The sequence below is a fragment of the Electrophorus electricus genome, chromosome 25 (genome assembly GCF_041902795.1).
Source record: "Electrophorus electricus isolate QZ-2024a chromosome 25, ASM4190279v1, whole genome shotgun sequence".
Lineage (NCBI taxonomy): Eukaryota > Metazoa > Chordata > Actinopteri > Gymnotiformes > Gymnotidae > Electrophorus > Electrophorus electricus.
Window position 1 is genome coordinate 6,927,709 of NC_137521.1, and position 15,469 is coordinate 6,943,177.

Sequence of the window (15,469 nt, forward strand, 5' to 3'; positions counted from 1 at the left end):
CATATAATAGCTCAAAATTCAGAGGATGTGAAGCTATTTCTCTAAATGGCCCAGTGTTATTAGGAAACATGGCTCGTGTACATGGTGATGATCAAAGAGACAGAAAGTGGGGTGGGTGTGTGTTTGTGCGCGCGCGCGTGTGTGTGTGTGTGTGTGTGTGAGTTGCCTCGCCTCATTCTGATTTCCAGTGACAGGCTCATGGATACACTCATGGATTCATCCCGTCTCTCACATCCCCTTTGTTTTACATGCACTTTCTCTCCCCATCGCTCTCTCTCTCTCTCTCTCTCTCTCTCACACACGCACAGGCACACGCATACACTTTCTCTCCCCATCGCTCTCTCTCTCTCTCTCTCTCTCTCTCTCTCTCACACGCACAAGCACACGCACATGCACTTTCTCTCCCCATCGCTCTCTCTCTCTCTCTCTCTCTCTCACACACGCACAGGCACACGCACATACACTTTCCCTCCCCATCGCTCTCTCTCTCTCTCTCTCTCTCTCTCTCTCTCACACGCACAAGCACACGCACATACACTTTCTCTCCCCATCGCTCTCTCTCTCTCTCTCTCTCTCTCACGCACAAGCACACGCACATACACTTTCTCTCCCCATCGCTCTCTCTCTCTCTCTCTCTCTCTCTCTCACACGCACAAGCACACGCACATACACTTTCTCTCCCCATCGCTCTCTCTCTCTCTCTCTCTCTCTCTCTCACACGCACAAGCACACGCACATACACTTTCTCTCCCCATCGCTCTCTCTCTCTCTCTCTCTCTCTCTCACACACGCACAGGCACACGCACATACACTTTCCCTCCCCATCGCTCTCTCTCTCTCTCTCTCTCTCTCACACACGCACAGGCACACGCACATACACTTTCCCTCCCCATCGCTCTCTCTCTCTCTCTCTCTCTCTCTCACACACGCACAGGCACACGCACATACACTTTCCCTCCCCATCGCTCTCTCTCTCTCTCTCTCTCTCTCTCACACACGCACAAGCACACGCACATACACTTTCCCTCCCCATCGCTCTCTCTCTCTCTCTCTCTCTCTCTCTCTCTCTCTCACACGCACAGGCACACGCACATACACTTTCCCTCCCCATCGCTCTCTCGCTCTCTCTCTCACACGCACAAGCACACGCACATGCACTTTCTCTCCCCATCGCTCTCTCTCTCTCTCTCTCTCTCTCACACACGCACAGGCACACGCACATACACTTTCCCTCCCCATCGCTCTCTCTCTCTCTCTCTCTCTCTCTCTCTCTCACACGCACAAGCACACGCACATACACTTTCTCTCCCCATCGCTCTCTCTCTCTCTCTCTCTCTCTCTCTCACGCACAAGCACACGCACATACACTTTCTCTCCCCATCGCTCTCTCTCTCTCTCTCTCTCTCTCTCTCACACGCACAAGCACACGCACATACACTTTCTCTCCCCATCGCTCTCTCTCTCTCTCTCTCTCTCTCTCACACACGCACAGGCACACGCACATACACTTTCCCTCCCCATCGCTCTCTCTCTCTCTCTCTCTCTCTCTCACACACGCACAGGCACACGCACATACACTTTCCCTCCCCATCGCTCTCTCTCTCTCTCTCTCTCTCTCACACACGCACAGGCACACGCACAAGCACACGCATACACTTTCTCTCCCCATCGCTCTCTCTCTCTCTTTCTCTCTCACACACACGCACAAGCACACGCACATGCACTTTCTTTATTCTAACTTTCTAATGGTTTATATCATCGTAGCTGAATAACACTACACCTTATACTTAAACCTAAATGTAAACCAATGTAATGAAAAAGGGAGTATTGTGGAAATGTTGTTTTTTTGGTTTTTCAAATAAATGCTGTATTTTTAGCAAAAAGAACAATTTTTAAAAATCATGAAAAATTTGCCTACCCACACAAACCTACACAAACGCATGCACATATACGCACAGCCTGTCACGCCTCTGTGTGTTACTGCAGTAGTGTGATACTCCTCTGTGTGTTATTGCAGTAGTGTGATACTCCTGTGCGTTATTGCAGTAGTGTGATATTCCTCTGTGTGTTATTACAGTAGTGTGATACTCCTCTGTGTGTTATTGTAGTAGTGTGATATTCCTGTGTGTTATTGCAGTAGTGTGATACTCCTCTGTGTGTTATTGCAGTGGTGTGATACTCCTGTGTGTTATTGCAGTAGTGTGATACTCCTCTGTGTGTTATTGCAGTAGTGTGATACTCCTCTGTGTGTTATTGCAGTAGTGTAATATTCCTCCGTGTGTTATTACAGTAGTGTGATATTCCTCCGTGTGTTATTACAGTAGTGTAATATTTCTCTGTGTGTTATTGCAGTAGTGTGATATTCCTGTGTGTTATTGCAGTAGTGTGATATTCCTCTGTGTTATTGCAGTAGTGTGATACTCCTCTGTGTGTTATTGCAGTAGTGTGATACTCCTCTGTGTGTTATTGCAGTAGTGTGATACTCCTCTGTGTGTTATTACAGTAGTGTGATACTCCTCTGTGTATTATTGCAGTAATGTAATATTCCTCTGTGTGTTATTACAGTAGTGTGATATTCCTGTGTGTTATTGCAGTAGTATGATATTCCTGTGTTATTGCAGTAGTATGATATTCCTCTGTGTGTTATTGCAGTAGTGTGATACTCCTGTGTGTTATTGCAGTAGTGTGATACTCCTCTGTGTGTTATTGCAGTAGTGTGATATTCCTCTGTGTGTTATTACAGTAGTGTGATACTCCTCTGTGTGTTATTGTGTTATTGCAGTAATGTGATATTCGTTTCTGTGCTACTGCAGTAGTGTGATATTCCTCTGTGTGTTATGGCAGTGGTGTGATACTCCTGTGTGTTGTTGCAGTAGTGTGATATTCCTCTGTGTGTTATTACAGTAGTGTGATATTCCTCTGTGTGTTATTACAGTAGTGTGATATTCCTTTCTGTGTTACTGCAGTAGTGTGATATTCCTCTGTGTTATTGCAGTGGTGTGATATTCCTCTGTGTGTTATGGCAGTAGTGTGATACTCCTCTGTGTGTTATTGCAGTGGTGTGATACTCTGTGTGTTATTGCAGTAGTGTGCTACTCCTCTGTGTGTTATTGCAGTGGTGTGATACTCCTCTGTGTGTTATTGCAGTAGTGTGATACTCCTCTGTGTGTTATTGCAGTGGTGTGATACTCCTCTGTGTGTTATTGCAGTGGTGTGATACTCCTCTGTGTGTTATGGCAGTAGTGTGATACTCCTCTGTGTGTTATTGCAGTGGTGTGATACTCTGTGTGTTATGGCAGTGGTGTGATACTCCTCTGTGTGTTATGGCAGTAGTGTGATACTCCTCTGTGTGTTATTGCAGTAGTGTGATACTCCTCTGTGTGTTATTGCAGTGGTGTGATACTCTGTGTGTTATTGCAGTGGTGTGATATTCCTCTGTGTGTTATTGCAGTGGTGTGATACTCCTCTGTGTGTTATGGCAGTAGTGTGATACTCCTCTGTGTGTTATTACAGTAGTGTGATACTCCTCTGTGTGTTATTGCAGTGGTGTGATACTCTGTGTGTTATTGCAGTAGTGTGATACTCCTCTGTGTGTTATGGCAGTAGTGTGATACTCCTCTGTGTGTTATTGCAGTGGTGTGATACTCCTCTGTGTTATTGCAGTGGTGTGATACTCTGTGTGTTATTGCAGTAGTGTGATACTCCTCTGTGTGTTATTGCAGTGGTGTGATACTCTGTGTGTTATTGCAGTAGTGTGATACTCCTCTGTGTGTTATTGCAGTGGTGTGATACTCCTCTGTGTGTTATGGCAGTAGTGTGATACTCCTCTGTGTGTTATTGCAGTGGTGTGATACTCTGTGTGTTATGGCAGTAGTGTGATACTCCTCTGTGTGTTATTGCAGTGGTGTGATACTCCTCTGTGTGTTATTGCAGTGGTGTGATACTCTGTGTGTTATTGCAGTAGTGTGATACTCCTCTGTGTGTTATTGCAGTAGTGTGATACTCCTCTGTGTGTTATTGCAGTAGTGTGATACTCCTCTGTGTGTTATTGCAGTGGTGTGATACTCCTCTGTGTGTTATTGCAGTGGTGTGATACTCTGTGTGTTATTGCAGTAGTGTGATACTCCTCTGTGTGTTATTGCAGTGGTGTGATACTCTGTGTGTTATGGCAGTAGTGTGATACTCCTCTGTGTGTTATTGCAGTGGTGTGATACTCCTCTGTGTGTTATTGCAGTGGTGTGATACTCTGTGTGTTATGGCAGTAGTGTGATACTCCTCTGTGTGTTATTGCAGTGGTGTGATACTCCTCTGTGTGTTATTGCAGTGGTGTGATACTCTGTGTGTTATTGCAGTAGTGTGATACTCCTCTGTGTGTTATTGCAGTAGTGTGATACTCCTCTGTGTGTTATTGCAGTAGTGTGATACTCCTCTGTGTGTTATTGCAGTGGTGTGATACTCCTCTGTGTGTTATTGCAGTGGTGTGATACTCCTCTGTGTGTTATGGCAGTAGTGTGATACTCCTCTGTGTGTTATTGCAGTGGTGTGATACTCCTCTGTGTGTTATGGCAGTAGTGTGATACTCTGCATTATCAAAGGTGACCTTGACAGAGCTTTTTCCCTCTACTTCCGCTTGAACCGCGCCTTGCTTTACCTTCCTCTGTGCGTGCTCGTCACTGAGCGTCTGTGTGTGTGTTTATGCCATTTTTTCTGGGTGCGCACTTGGCTGCACTGTGTCAGCTCCTGCCGCTAGGTTGCCATGGCTTCAAGGAGCTGGCAGGTAGCACAACGCGGGCACACCTGTGCAGCATCCACACACCATGCTCAAGTGTTTTCCACACCGCACACACACGCCTTGGTCCACGCATACATGCTTTGACCCACACACGTGCACCCCTCATGCCTCATGCCACGCACACACACACAGACATCATGCTGACTTACACATGCACACCTCCTGCCGCACACACACACCTCTCCCCCCACATACACGTCTCACCTCCCCCAAACACACACGCCCCACACACGACCATGTGGGTGCAAGCTAACTAGCTTCCCCACACTCACTTCAGAGTTACCCAAATCTATCAGCTTATGCTGCATTCCTGCTGCGCACGTTTCGGCTTTAAACCAGATTTAAGCTTCTGCCCTTGTTGGATAAAACGCATACTGCAATGAAGCTAATGAAATGAAGATGAAAGCTTTTTGTTACGAACGGCATGCAGCACGACAACACACCTCTGCCTGTGTTTTCCTTTTAATTATTCTCTCTTTTTAAGCCATTAGGATAATATTAGTTCATTATAGGGAGGTAATAAAAGCTGCACAAAGAGTCTGCAAGGAAGAGGGGGCAGACCGTAGAGGAAGTGAAAAGAGCTGACTGCTGCCTCCTGCTCCTGAGAGGATGAGGAAGGCTCCTGAACACACGTGTACACACACACTCCCAAACACACACACACACACACACTCCCAAACACACACACACACACTCCCAAACACACACACACACACACACTCCCAAACACACACACACACACACACACATACACACACACACACACACACACACACACACACACACACTCCCAAACACACACACACACAGAAAGCCTGGAGTGAGACTGAAGCGAATCCAATCTCGGCGCCCTGGTGCGGCTGTGACTCGCTGCTCCTCTCCCGACTCTCACGCCCACGGTCGGTCTTTCCCTTATCACGGCTCCCCCTTCCCTCCGATCCTTAACCTGTCCTCTCTCTTCCCTCCAGTACCTCGGTGCGCTCTCTCGCCAGGACATTCTTCCGCTGGTTGCCCACGGTCCCTGCGCTCCTGGGTGTGGCCGCCCAGTGTTCCGCCTGCTGCCTACCCACCCCCGAGCCTGCCGCCGTGTCCTGGCAAATGGCACTGCGGAGGTGCCGAGTGCACCGCTTCTCACCGAGCATGCCGCCCTTAGCTACCCTTTTGCTTCCCTGCTGTGCCTCACGGGAACGTCGAGGAGCAGGGTCTGCATCTGTCCTCGTCCTGCAGCAGAGACTGCTGCCAGTAACTAACTGGAGAAGGCCTTTAATACACGGCATCAAGTTTAGCGCTTAAAAAAACAAAGGCGGCAGAAGATCCGTCTAGTGTTGTCGGGGGCTCCGCTCTGGGCCCAGCAGTCTCGACTGAGCTTAGTGCTGCTAGCAGGTTTGCTAATTCCCATGAGGCTTGTGTGTGATCCCCCACGCCAGCCTCTACCCCTGCCGGTCATGCCTCTGTAGGACAGACTCGTCGTGCCGGACCCATCCTTCGTTAAAAGGTGTTGCTTGTATTAGTGACAGTTAAGCAGAGATGTGGCTAACTGGACAGAAGCTGCCTGCAGCTGGGCTGGTGTACCTGACACAAACCCGCCTTTACCTCAACCGCCGGTTTGCTGGACTCAGATGTTCCCCTGGGCAACAGGCACTGATGTGTGCCGTGATTGACTGCAGTACTGTTCAGGTGATTCTAACATCTGGGATAGTTTTGCAGCACTGCAGGCTAGCTAACTTTCCATTCATTCGTTTTGGTTTTGGGGTTTTTTGGGTATTATTTTTGGTATGTAATCTGTTTTTTTCCCCTAGATTAGACAACAACATATGAAATGTAAAAATTAATTAAAATTCCCTAATCAAGAGACTAATCAAAGCTGATACTAATACTAATTAGTAATAACAAAATAAAATAAATATCTCCAAACAACGGCACAATAAATGTATCCATGTTAAATACGTGTACAGTTTCCGGCTAAATTCACCTCTTTTTGTTCTGGACGTCTGTCAGTTTGCTCGCAGCAGTTTCTAAGCGGACTGTGGCATGATGGCCTTCGTCTTTGTTGAAGACCAGGATCACAATGGTAACGTGTGCATGTGACCGAGAGAAGGAACACCCCTGCAAACACTGTACAAACGCCCATTGTGACTGAAGTGAACGAAGAAGATGATGGTCTGACACGTGGGGCTTACTGCTCAGTCCACTGCGGCTCTTCCTCTGGGTCGGTGACCATCAAAGGTCATGACAGAGCAGGACAGGGGTCAAAGCACCAGTCAAAGATGCCTTTGTCTCTGGATCACGGGTTGGAAGATACACAAGGGGACTGGGGCATGTGACTCCGTCTGCTGTAGCAAGGAGACAAAGAGGACCCAATGGAGTCTCATGACCGAGGAGATAATTCCCAAAGCCCCACAGAGTCGTAACGAAACCGCTGGGTGTGGCACGCATTCAAAATAGCAGATTAATGTTGCGCCACTGGGCTCCGGTGGAACTGAAAATACCCACAGGGGACAATCGATGCTAGTGTAGCCTGCTGGAGAGAAAGCAGAGGGGTTTGTAGTGATCCGGAACCTAGCACACCACAGCCATGAGGACCACGAAGACCAGGGTCTGTGTTTAAGTTCTCTGTTTGGGAAATTTACCTCGCACTGGTGTTTGCAGTTTGTGATTGGTGTTTAGGGTATTTGTAAAGGCATGTTTTGTTTGAGGAGTTAAAAGAAAGGCTGAAGTCAAATGCTTAACATTCAGTCTTCAGTCTTAAGTATCTGACGTAAGGCAAATAAGGTAAATACTTAAACTGCGACAGAGTAACAACAGTAGAAAGCGTCTGACACAAACCAGCAACTTCTGATGAGGGCTTGCTCCCCCACTATCCAACCAACTCCAGCTGACAGTGGGATAACTATATCTACCGCCACAGAAGATGTACGGGGGCAAGACGTTTCCCAATACAGTTCTACTGCAAAATGCCAACAGTGGTATCTATGGTTACTATTCTGATCGAGATTAGGGGTTTTTTTCAGTACCGGTTACCTTTTCTCTGCCAGGCTGCATTGTCACAATGGCCACACATTACAGACCGGCGACCCACAACCTCTGTGACCTTTTAACCCCAGACCACTGATGTTCGGAGAGAACTACCTTTGACATTTCCAGTGTCTACTTCTCATTGCTGACTGTCTGTGTCTCTTTGCTGTCCTAATCTTACTCACCTCCTCATTTTTTTGCGTTTTTTTTTCTTCTACTCTCTGTTCCCAGAGCAACTGAAAACACGAGTTTCTACCTTCCATTTAAACTTCCCCTGCCAAATGCATACTATCTTTTATTTTCCATATGTTCCTTACCCAACCTGCTCTGCCATTTTGTCGTGCCGCGTTTTGGATTCAAAGTTATGATTCGAATCACTTTAGAGACGTTCCATACACGCCTGACAGGGCTCTGAGTGAATGACCTTGAGATGTCCTTTAGCGCCATGTGGCAGGTGAGCGTGCGCTGAGCTGAGCTGGGTGGGTGGGGTTGGGGTAAGAGTGCACTGAATTGGGTGGGTGGAGGCTGGGGGTGGTGGGTGGAGGCCGGGGTCGGGGCTGAGCTAGCGGATGTAAGCGGCGCAGGCGTATCCGCTCCTGCCGAAGCTGTCGCTGTCTGTTCCTGGAGAGCAAAATGTAGATCAGAGAAATGTGCAGTTTGTGCACAGTCTCAGGAGAGGCTGCCACTCCAAACCAACCGTCTGTAGGAGTACCAAAACACACAGGCGCAGGGACGGAGCGAGGGAGAGACACACAGAGAAAGAGGGAGAGAGACAAAGAAAAATGGAGGAAGAGTGAGAGAGGCAGATGGGGATGGAGAAAGATGAGGTAAGTGGAGAGGCAGAAATAAGAGGAAACCTTCCTTGCACGCGTGTCGATGAACCCAGACTGATAATCAGCCTTCTGACTGCTGCCATTGCCTCCGTTCAGTACAGCGGAATACGTATTTATAGAGGCAGCAGTCGGTGAGATTCTGAGAAGGGAACCTTGGCTTTGGGAAGGGGGTTAGTGTGTTTATTTATTTGTAGTGTGTGTTTGTAAGTATGTATGCATGTGTGTGCATCCAGCTGATTGTCGCCTGTCTGTGCATGGCACTTTCACTTGGGTTGTGCGTGTGAGGTGTGCGCCCTTAAGTGCACACACTCTCTCTTACCTCAGCTATCTGCAGGGAGAACGGAGATGGATAAATGAGAGAAATCACTTTGGAAGCCTATTAAAATTTTAACTAAATGTTTTGTTGGTATTCATGTATTTAGCATTCATGCAAAAAAAAAAAAAAAAAAAAGCGAGTCTGCTTTTTAAAAAAAAAAAAAAAGTATAATTGAGACAATGCTCTGGAACAGATTTGGTTTGAATAGATGTGGCTTATTAACCTTTGCTTACCTAAGATAATTTGCCATCCAAAAGATGTCAAGACTTCCAAAATTACCCCCACCTAATTTCATGCCAGCTTAAGCGTCACAAGATAATAAAAGGTTATAATAGCTGTCAACTTAGCCTTCGCCATTAGGGCCCCTGTAATGTTGCTTGAGGATCCAGAGGCATGGTGCTGAAACGCCAAACAAAGCGCAAACGTGTCTGTGTATGAATGGCTGAATATTAACTGCAGTATATTTCCAACACAGATTTGGCCTTTATTAATCAATAGTGGCACCTGGTACCTCTTAGTATTCTCACAGTAATTCTCATTTCCCATCAGCCTGCGATACGGGGGCCGTACAGAACAAATGCATTTTGAGATTTCATTCCTATTACATGTGCTAATATAATAATGGCAGCTATATAAAATAAGCTGAGTGACTATGTGACGAGGCAGTGATAGATGCCTGCTGCTTGAACACCAGCGAGGAATCCAAGCTGAGGGATGCAAATGGCATCTAATTGTAGTAGCGCAGTGGCTCAGAAGCACTGAACTAACGCACATTAACATAATTCAGTGTGGGACGAGGGTGCTGCACAGTTCTGCTGGAGCCTGCGTCTCCTACGCCTAAATGAATCAAATCCGTTGCACCGGATTCTTGCAATGTCCGGAAATGAGCTCGGTGCTGCCGTTTTGACGCCATGTTCTGGCATGTGGGCATGCTGTTGATGTCTCCGCCTCCAGCCTGCCCTCATTGGTCAGCCGGCTCTCTCCGGCCGCAAGGCCGACCCCCGGACCAACCCATATCTGCAGAGTCCCTCGTGATCTGATCTCGTGACAGTCATGATGTGACATCACATCATCACAGCTTCGAGATTTGTATGGAGACTACTGATCCGAGTACAGCATTTTAAATTTGCCATCCACTTTCACTATCAGTTAACTAATATATATCGGTGTGATGCTGAATAGATGTTCCCACCTCTCATAAAAGCACAACAATCAATATTTCTGTTATTAATTGGAATTACGTAACTGCATTATAGTAAATTAAAAAAAAAGGCTCAAATGAATCCAGCAATAAGCCTTTTAACTATATTAATCTTACAGTTATGGATATATGAACAATCCAAACTGCGTGGTGCACTGGAGGTGGAATAGCCTTTGTCATTTCGGTGCGAGCTCTAGAGCGCCACCATCCAAGACCAGTGGGGAAGCGCGAGGGGGTAGAGGCGGTTCCAGCCACCCCGCCGCTCTCTTGCGGTGGAGCAATTACAGATGGATGCGGCACTGACACGCCTCCTCGCCATCCACGCAGCCACAGGGAAACAGCCTCAGTCTCTTCTCTCTCTCTCTCTCTCTCTTTCTCTGCTCCGCTTCTCTTTCCTGCTCTTTTCTCCCTCCCTCTCTCCCTCCCTCCGCCCACTCCCCTGCGCTCGTCCTTTGGCTCCGTCTCTCCGTGGGAGACCCAGCAGCCTCGCGTGTCACTCCGGTGTCACTCGTGGAGTGAGGCGCCAACTCTCCCACCCAGCCTTCACACTTCCTGGGGCTATTATCTCACCCCTGCTGCCCGGCCCTGGGAAGCCAGTGGTCAGTCTCTCTCTCTCTCTCCCTCTCCCTCTCCCTCTCTCTCTCCCTCTCTCTCTCCCTCTCTCTGTCCCTGATGCCCACCTGCGCTCGATACTCTGCCTCTTAATATTCAGTCTGGCCACGGACTTATTAGCATTGATATGCAACCTTGGAAGTGGACAACAAAGGAGAAAGCCCGGAGTAGAGTGACCGGGTGAGCGTGTGGAGGAGAGGGGAAGAGAGGAGGTGAGGAGGAGAAAGGAGGGATGAAAGCAAAGGAGGAGAGGAGGGAGCAGCGACAAGCGGCCCGCTCCTCCTGTGGCAGGCATCATGGGAGCAGGGTTATGTGGAGAACCACAGTTCAGAACCTGAGACATGGAGGATCTCTCTCTCTCTCCCCCCTGATAGCTTCAGCACTCACTGCTGGACAAGTCCCCTCTCTACTCCACTGCATCACACACACACTCACACACACACACACACACACACACACACACACAGAGGAAGAGAGTGTGAGGTGCAGCAGGATTCACTGTTGGGAATCTCTCTCTTTCCAATTAGCATTTTGATTGCATGTTAAAGCCCACACACACAAACAGTCAAACATTTGCCTGGGAAAAAAAAAAGAATAATGCTGCCCACATTTGGGAAGCAAAGAGCCAAGCTGTAGAATTCCCTAAGCAGTGGAGGAGTACACCATTTTAAGACCATTCAGATGCTGTCTAGTGTTTGACAGTCACGTCGTCTTGTTCAAAACATGAATGCAAGCAACATTACCCATCAACGACACTGCAATTATACTCTCCTGTTCCTGCGAATATTGTAACAGATGTTGAAAACATCGGCCTAGTGTTTTCTGATCTAGCGTAGTTTAGTAAGCTTTTTATTTCTTTCTCTCACTATCTCTCTCTCTCTCTCTCTCTCTCTCGGCCTCTCGGGGTGAGTTGGTTCCTGGCAGGCACAGTCTCCCACTAGCTTGGTGACAGCCGGGAGAGGCAGCCTCTGAGCCCTTAGTCAACAATAGCTGCACACACTCACACTCACGCACACACGTACACACACACACACACACACACACACACACATACATACATACATACACATTATGTAGACTGCAATCTGCCCCATCACTACCCAGTTAGTATTTGCGGACACCGTGTGCACTGCCGGTGATTTTTAGAAATGTTTAAACAAAGGAAAACGTATAGACTTAAATACAAACACCACACACACACACACACACACCACACACACACACACACACACACACACACACACACACACACACACACACACGCACCCGAGCACACACACACGCACACACATTTACTCACTCTCACACACTGGATCACTCCCACTCATACTCATTTACAAACTTACGCTTCAGGATTCACGCTGCCACGCAGTTATGCAACTCGGCATCTGCATCCAGTCTCCCCACTAACATATTTATGCACATTCAAATGAGTACAAAATGGTAAAGCATACGCATTAGAAAAGCAACAACGTTTGACATGGAAAGATCAAATTACGTGGCTGCTGTGGAGCTCACGCACTGTTGATAGAGCCCAAGCATGCCAGTCGAAAGGTGAAATGAAGACACCGCATGCTCCCTTGTCAAAAAACAGATTTTAAAACCTGGCATCACGCAACCCGCTACCCCCGGTCCGTCATGACTACCCTTTCTCCTTCTCTCTTCCTATCCCTGTCTCCTTCTCCTTTTCTCCTCTTTTCACCCATATTTCTACAGCCCAAGGGCACCTCCTCACAGCCTCCAGGAGGGATGAGGAGTATCCGGCTAGATTGAAATAGGAGCGAAAGGAGATACTCATAGAGGGAGGGAGGGAGGAAACAGGAGACTCTCTAGTGCTGGCAATGCAGCTGCAGGCATTAAAACACGGCAAGGGCAGAACACACACACACACACACACACACACACACACAAAATCACTGCAGCATCCTTACCATTTTAAACCCATTCCACTCCATTTGTGAGCCAGCGAGCAGAGTTCTCTCCTGCAGCTGTGCAAATGTCCCCTCTCTCTCTCTCTCTCTCTCTCTCTCTCTGAGCTCCCTGTTTCTTTATCTCTCTTTCTCTGTCTCTCTCTCGCTCCCTCTCTCTCTCTCTCTCTCTCTCTCTCTCTGTCTGTGTCTCAGTGGTGGCGAGGCAGCACGCGTCCAGCAAGTGCGAGACCGGGCATTCCTCCTCTGAGCACAGCTGCTTGTGAATGCACGGGCTTCGGCATGAGCCAAATGCTGCAGCCCCGCTCCCTGTTCCCTCCTCATTGGTGAGGTCACAACGTCCCCCGCCTCCCCCCTGCACTCCCACTGGCTGCCCGAGCTGCCCGTCATCCCCACTACCCTTGTAAAATTAACACCTTCGCTCTGGCAGCCTAGAAGACAGGAGCACTGACACCTTGGCTAAGAGGAGCCCTGTCTGTACAGCGAATGCAATCAATCGCTGCTGAGGGCTGAGCTTAAGTGAGCGCAAAGACAGACTGCACTTACCAGCACTATGGTGGAGGATGTCTGCACGGCACCAGCTATATAAATGAACCACTAATGCATGCATACTAAAAGCATGCACTGATTTCATCAGGATGGTTTCCCCCCACAGCACAAGACTTAAATTATTCCTTATCTGTGATTTCCATAATGCTGGTAAACACAAAAAGCCCCTAACCCTCTACAGTATCTCTACAAAAACGCTGAAGGCTCTAGAGGGGGTTATAAGAAAATGTCAAATAGTAAAATACCTATAAAATAGTAAAATACCCATAAATATTTTACTATTTGACATTTTGTTATAGCCCCCTCTACACCCTTCAGTATTTTACACACACACACACACACACACACACACACACACACACACACACACACACACACACACACACACACACAATGCAGTATGTATTTAGTAGCAAAAACCTATGATACTTGGATCCAGCTAAAAACGGAAAGGTCTCAACAAAGAAGGCGCTTCTAAATTTCTATGACGTGTAGAAACGTGTAATAGACAACACATGAATTTAGGCTGCAAAAAACCCAACAACAACAAAAAACTGAGCGTGGCGCACCCGAAAACTCCCGCAAATCCCAATCTCGCTGCCAGAGTAGTAAAATTACGCACACGCGACGCACCCCGTTAGCTCCGACGAGCGAATATCACACCTTCTCTTTGTACAAGAGACAGGCGAGGGGTGAACCACACACACACACACACACACACAAAACAACTATTGCCTACCTACGCAATGAGACGCACACCTGAGAGCGCAGTCCTGAATTATACACCATTTTGTCCTCGTCCCTCCTATGGTCATGATACTTAAACAAATCGCGAGAAAACTTTCTGTTTTTATCAATGTGCTGAACGGAGCATTGCACAGCGGCAGGTGCAGTTTTATCGCACGGAGTTGGACTGAAACACTTACAGATATAAACCGAAACAATGGAGCTGCAGTCATCGCGTATGAACCAGAATGGCTCGGCTACATTACTCACCATGACCATTCTTGTTTCCGGGCTTTGACAGCTGGGACGTTTCTTTTGAGACTATAGCAAGGTGTTAGAGAGCGCGAGGCGCCCGTTCCAAAGGACGAGCGGGGCGGTGATGGAGCGCTCGCGCGAGAAATCAGACAGCGGCGTGTTCCGCGCGGCGAGGGCTGCGGGCTGCAAGGCACGGGGCTTCCCTTTCCTTTTCTGAACGGAACAAGGGAACGAACGAGAAACGAAACAATAAAAAAGAAAAAGATCGGACCCTCGCTGGAATCGGAAAAGCTAGTGCGAGCGCCCCGTTTCCTTAGCACCATTTATGGAGCGCACCCGCCAGGCTGGCGTGAAAGCTCATTGGCTGAGCGCGAGCACAAGAAGGGGTGGCGCGCGAGCGCGGAGGGCAGGGTAGCGGCGCGAGTCCCGGCGGGGGGGTGCGGGGGGGGACCGTACGCCCTCGGGAAACCGAACCTAGAGACCGGTGATGTTGTGGTGCGCGCTGACGCTCCTAACTCGACTGGTGATCACGCGTCAGGTGCATTTAAAACGACTTGGTTTTGAGACCGGCGCTCGCGGGAAACATCCCGCCATCCTGCCTCGTGCATGTGAAGGCTACCGGAACGCATGCAACCACACAGGACTCAAATAGACCTTGGCGATTAACTTTGACGTGGAATTTGCCTAAATAAAATTAATTCAGGTTATGAAATGTCACTGTATTTCAATATAATGTAATATGCGTTTACTTTAAGAAACAGCCTTTGTCTTAGTGGTTTTTAATTAGGATTTTAGATGCTTTTCTGATGCAAGCGTCAGAAGTTGCGGAATACCCCACTATGCATCCGTAGAATTCCCCAGTCTTTCTCCGTTTTCTTATAAACATTACCCGCGTCCTCGCCTGTCCCCCACGCTCTCCCTCTGAGCCGCATTTCGTTCTCCTTCGCAGCTGCACGCAAACTGCATCAATAATTAACGGCGAGCCCCGCCGCTCCCAGCTTTCGCTCTGATACAACCCATTCACATCTCCGCCCGCCTTCTTACTGGGAGAGAGGAAGAAAGGATTTGAGATCTTTTTTATTTTTTATCATTCTAATAATAATGGAATTTATCGCAGGCACAAGCGCATTTACGACCTAGTGCAACCACTGGCTTTACATGTACAATCTGGCAGCCGCACACTGCATTGCACAAAGGCCCATTAGAGAGTTTTGGAAGGGAACACTTCGCGCTCAGGCTCGC

The 15,469-nt window shown here is 48.1% G+C and overlaps 1 protein-coding gene across 7 annotated transcripts in view; it reads right to left on the reverse strand.

Annotated features, from left to right (window-relative positions):
- The window catches only part of elavl4 (ELAV like neuron-specific RNA binding protein 4), a 71,083-nt gene that overhangs the window by 41,234 nt on the left and 14,380 nt on the right, over window positions 1-15,469 (reverse strand). Inside the window, exon 1 of one of the 7 annotated variants that reach the window (XM_027001397.3) lies at window positions 14,243-14,536. The exons of 5 other annotated variants lie outside the window; for them this stretch is intronic. In XM_027001397.3, the coding sequence (XP_026857198.2) occupies window positions 14,243-14,251 (9 nt within the window). In that variant the 5' untranslated portion in view covers window positions 14,252-14,536. Of the gene's footprint in view, window positions 1-12,700; window positions 12,971-14,242; window positions 14,537-15,469 lie in introns of those variants that run through there. One more of the 7 variants, XM_027001395.3, reaches the window with a different exon arrangement.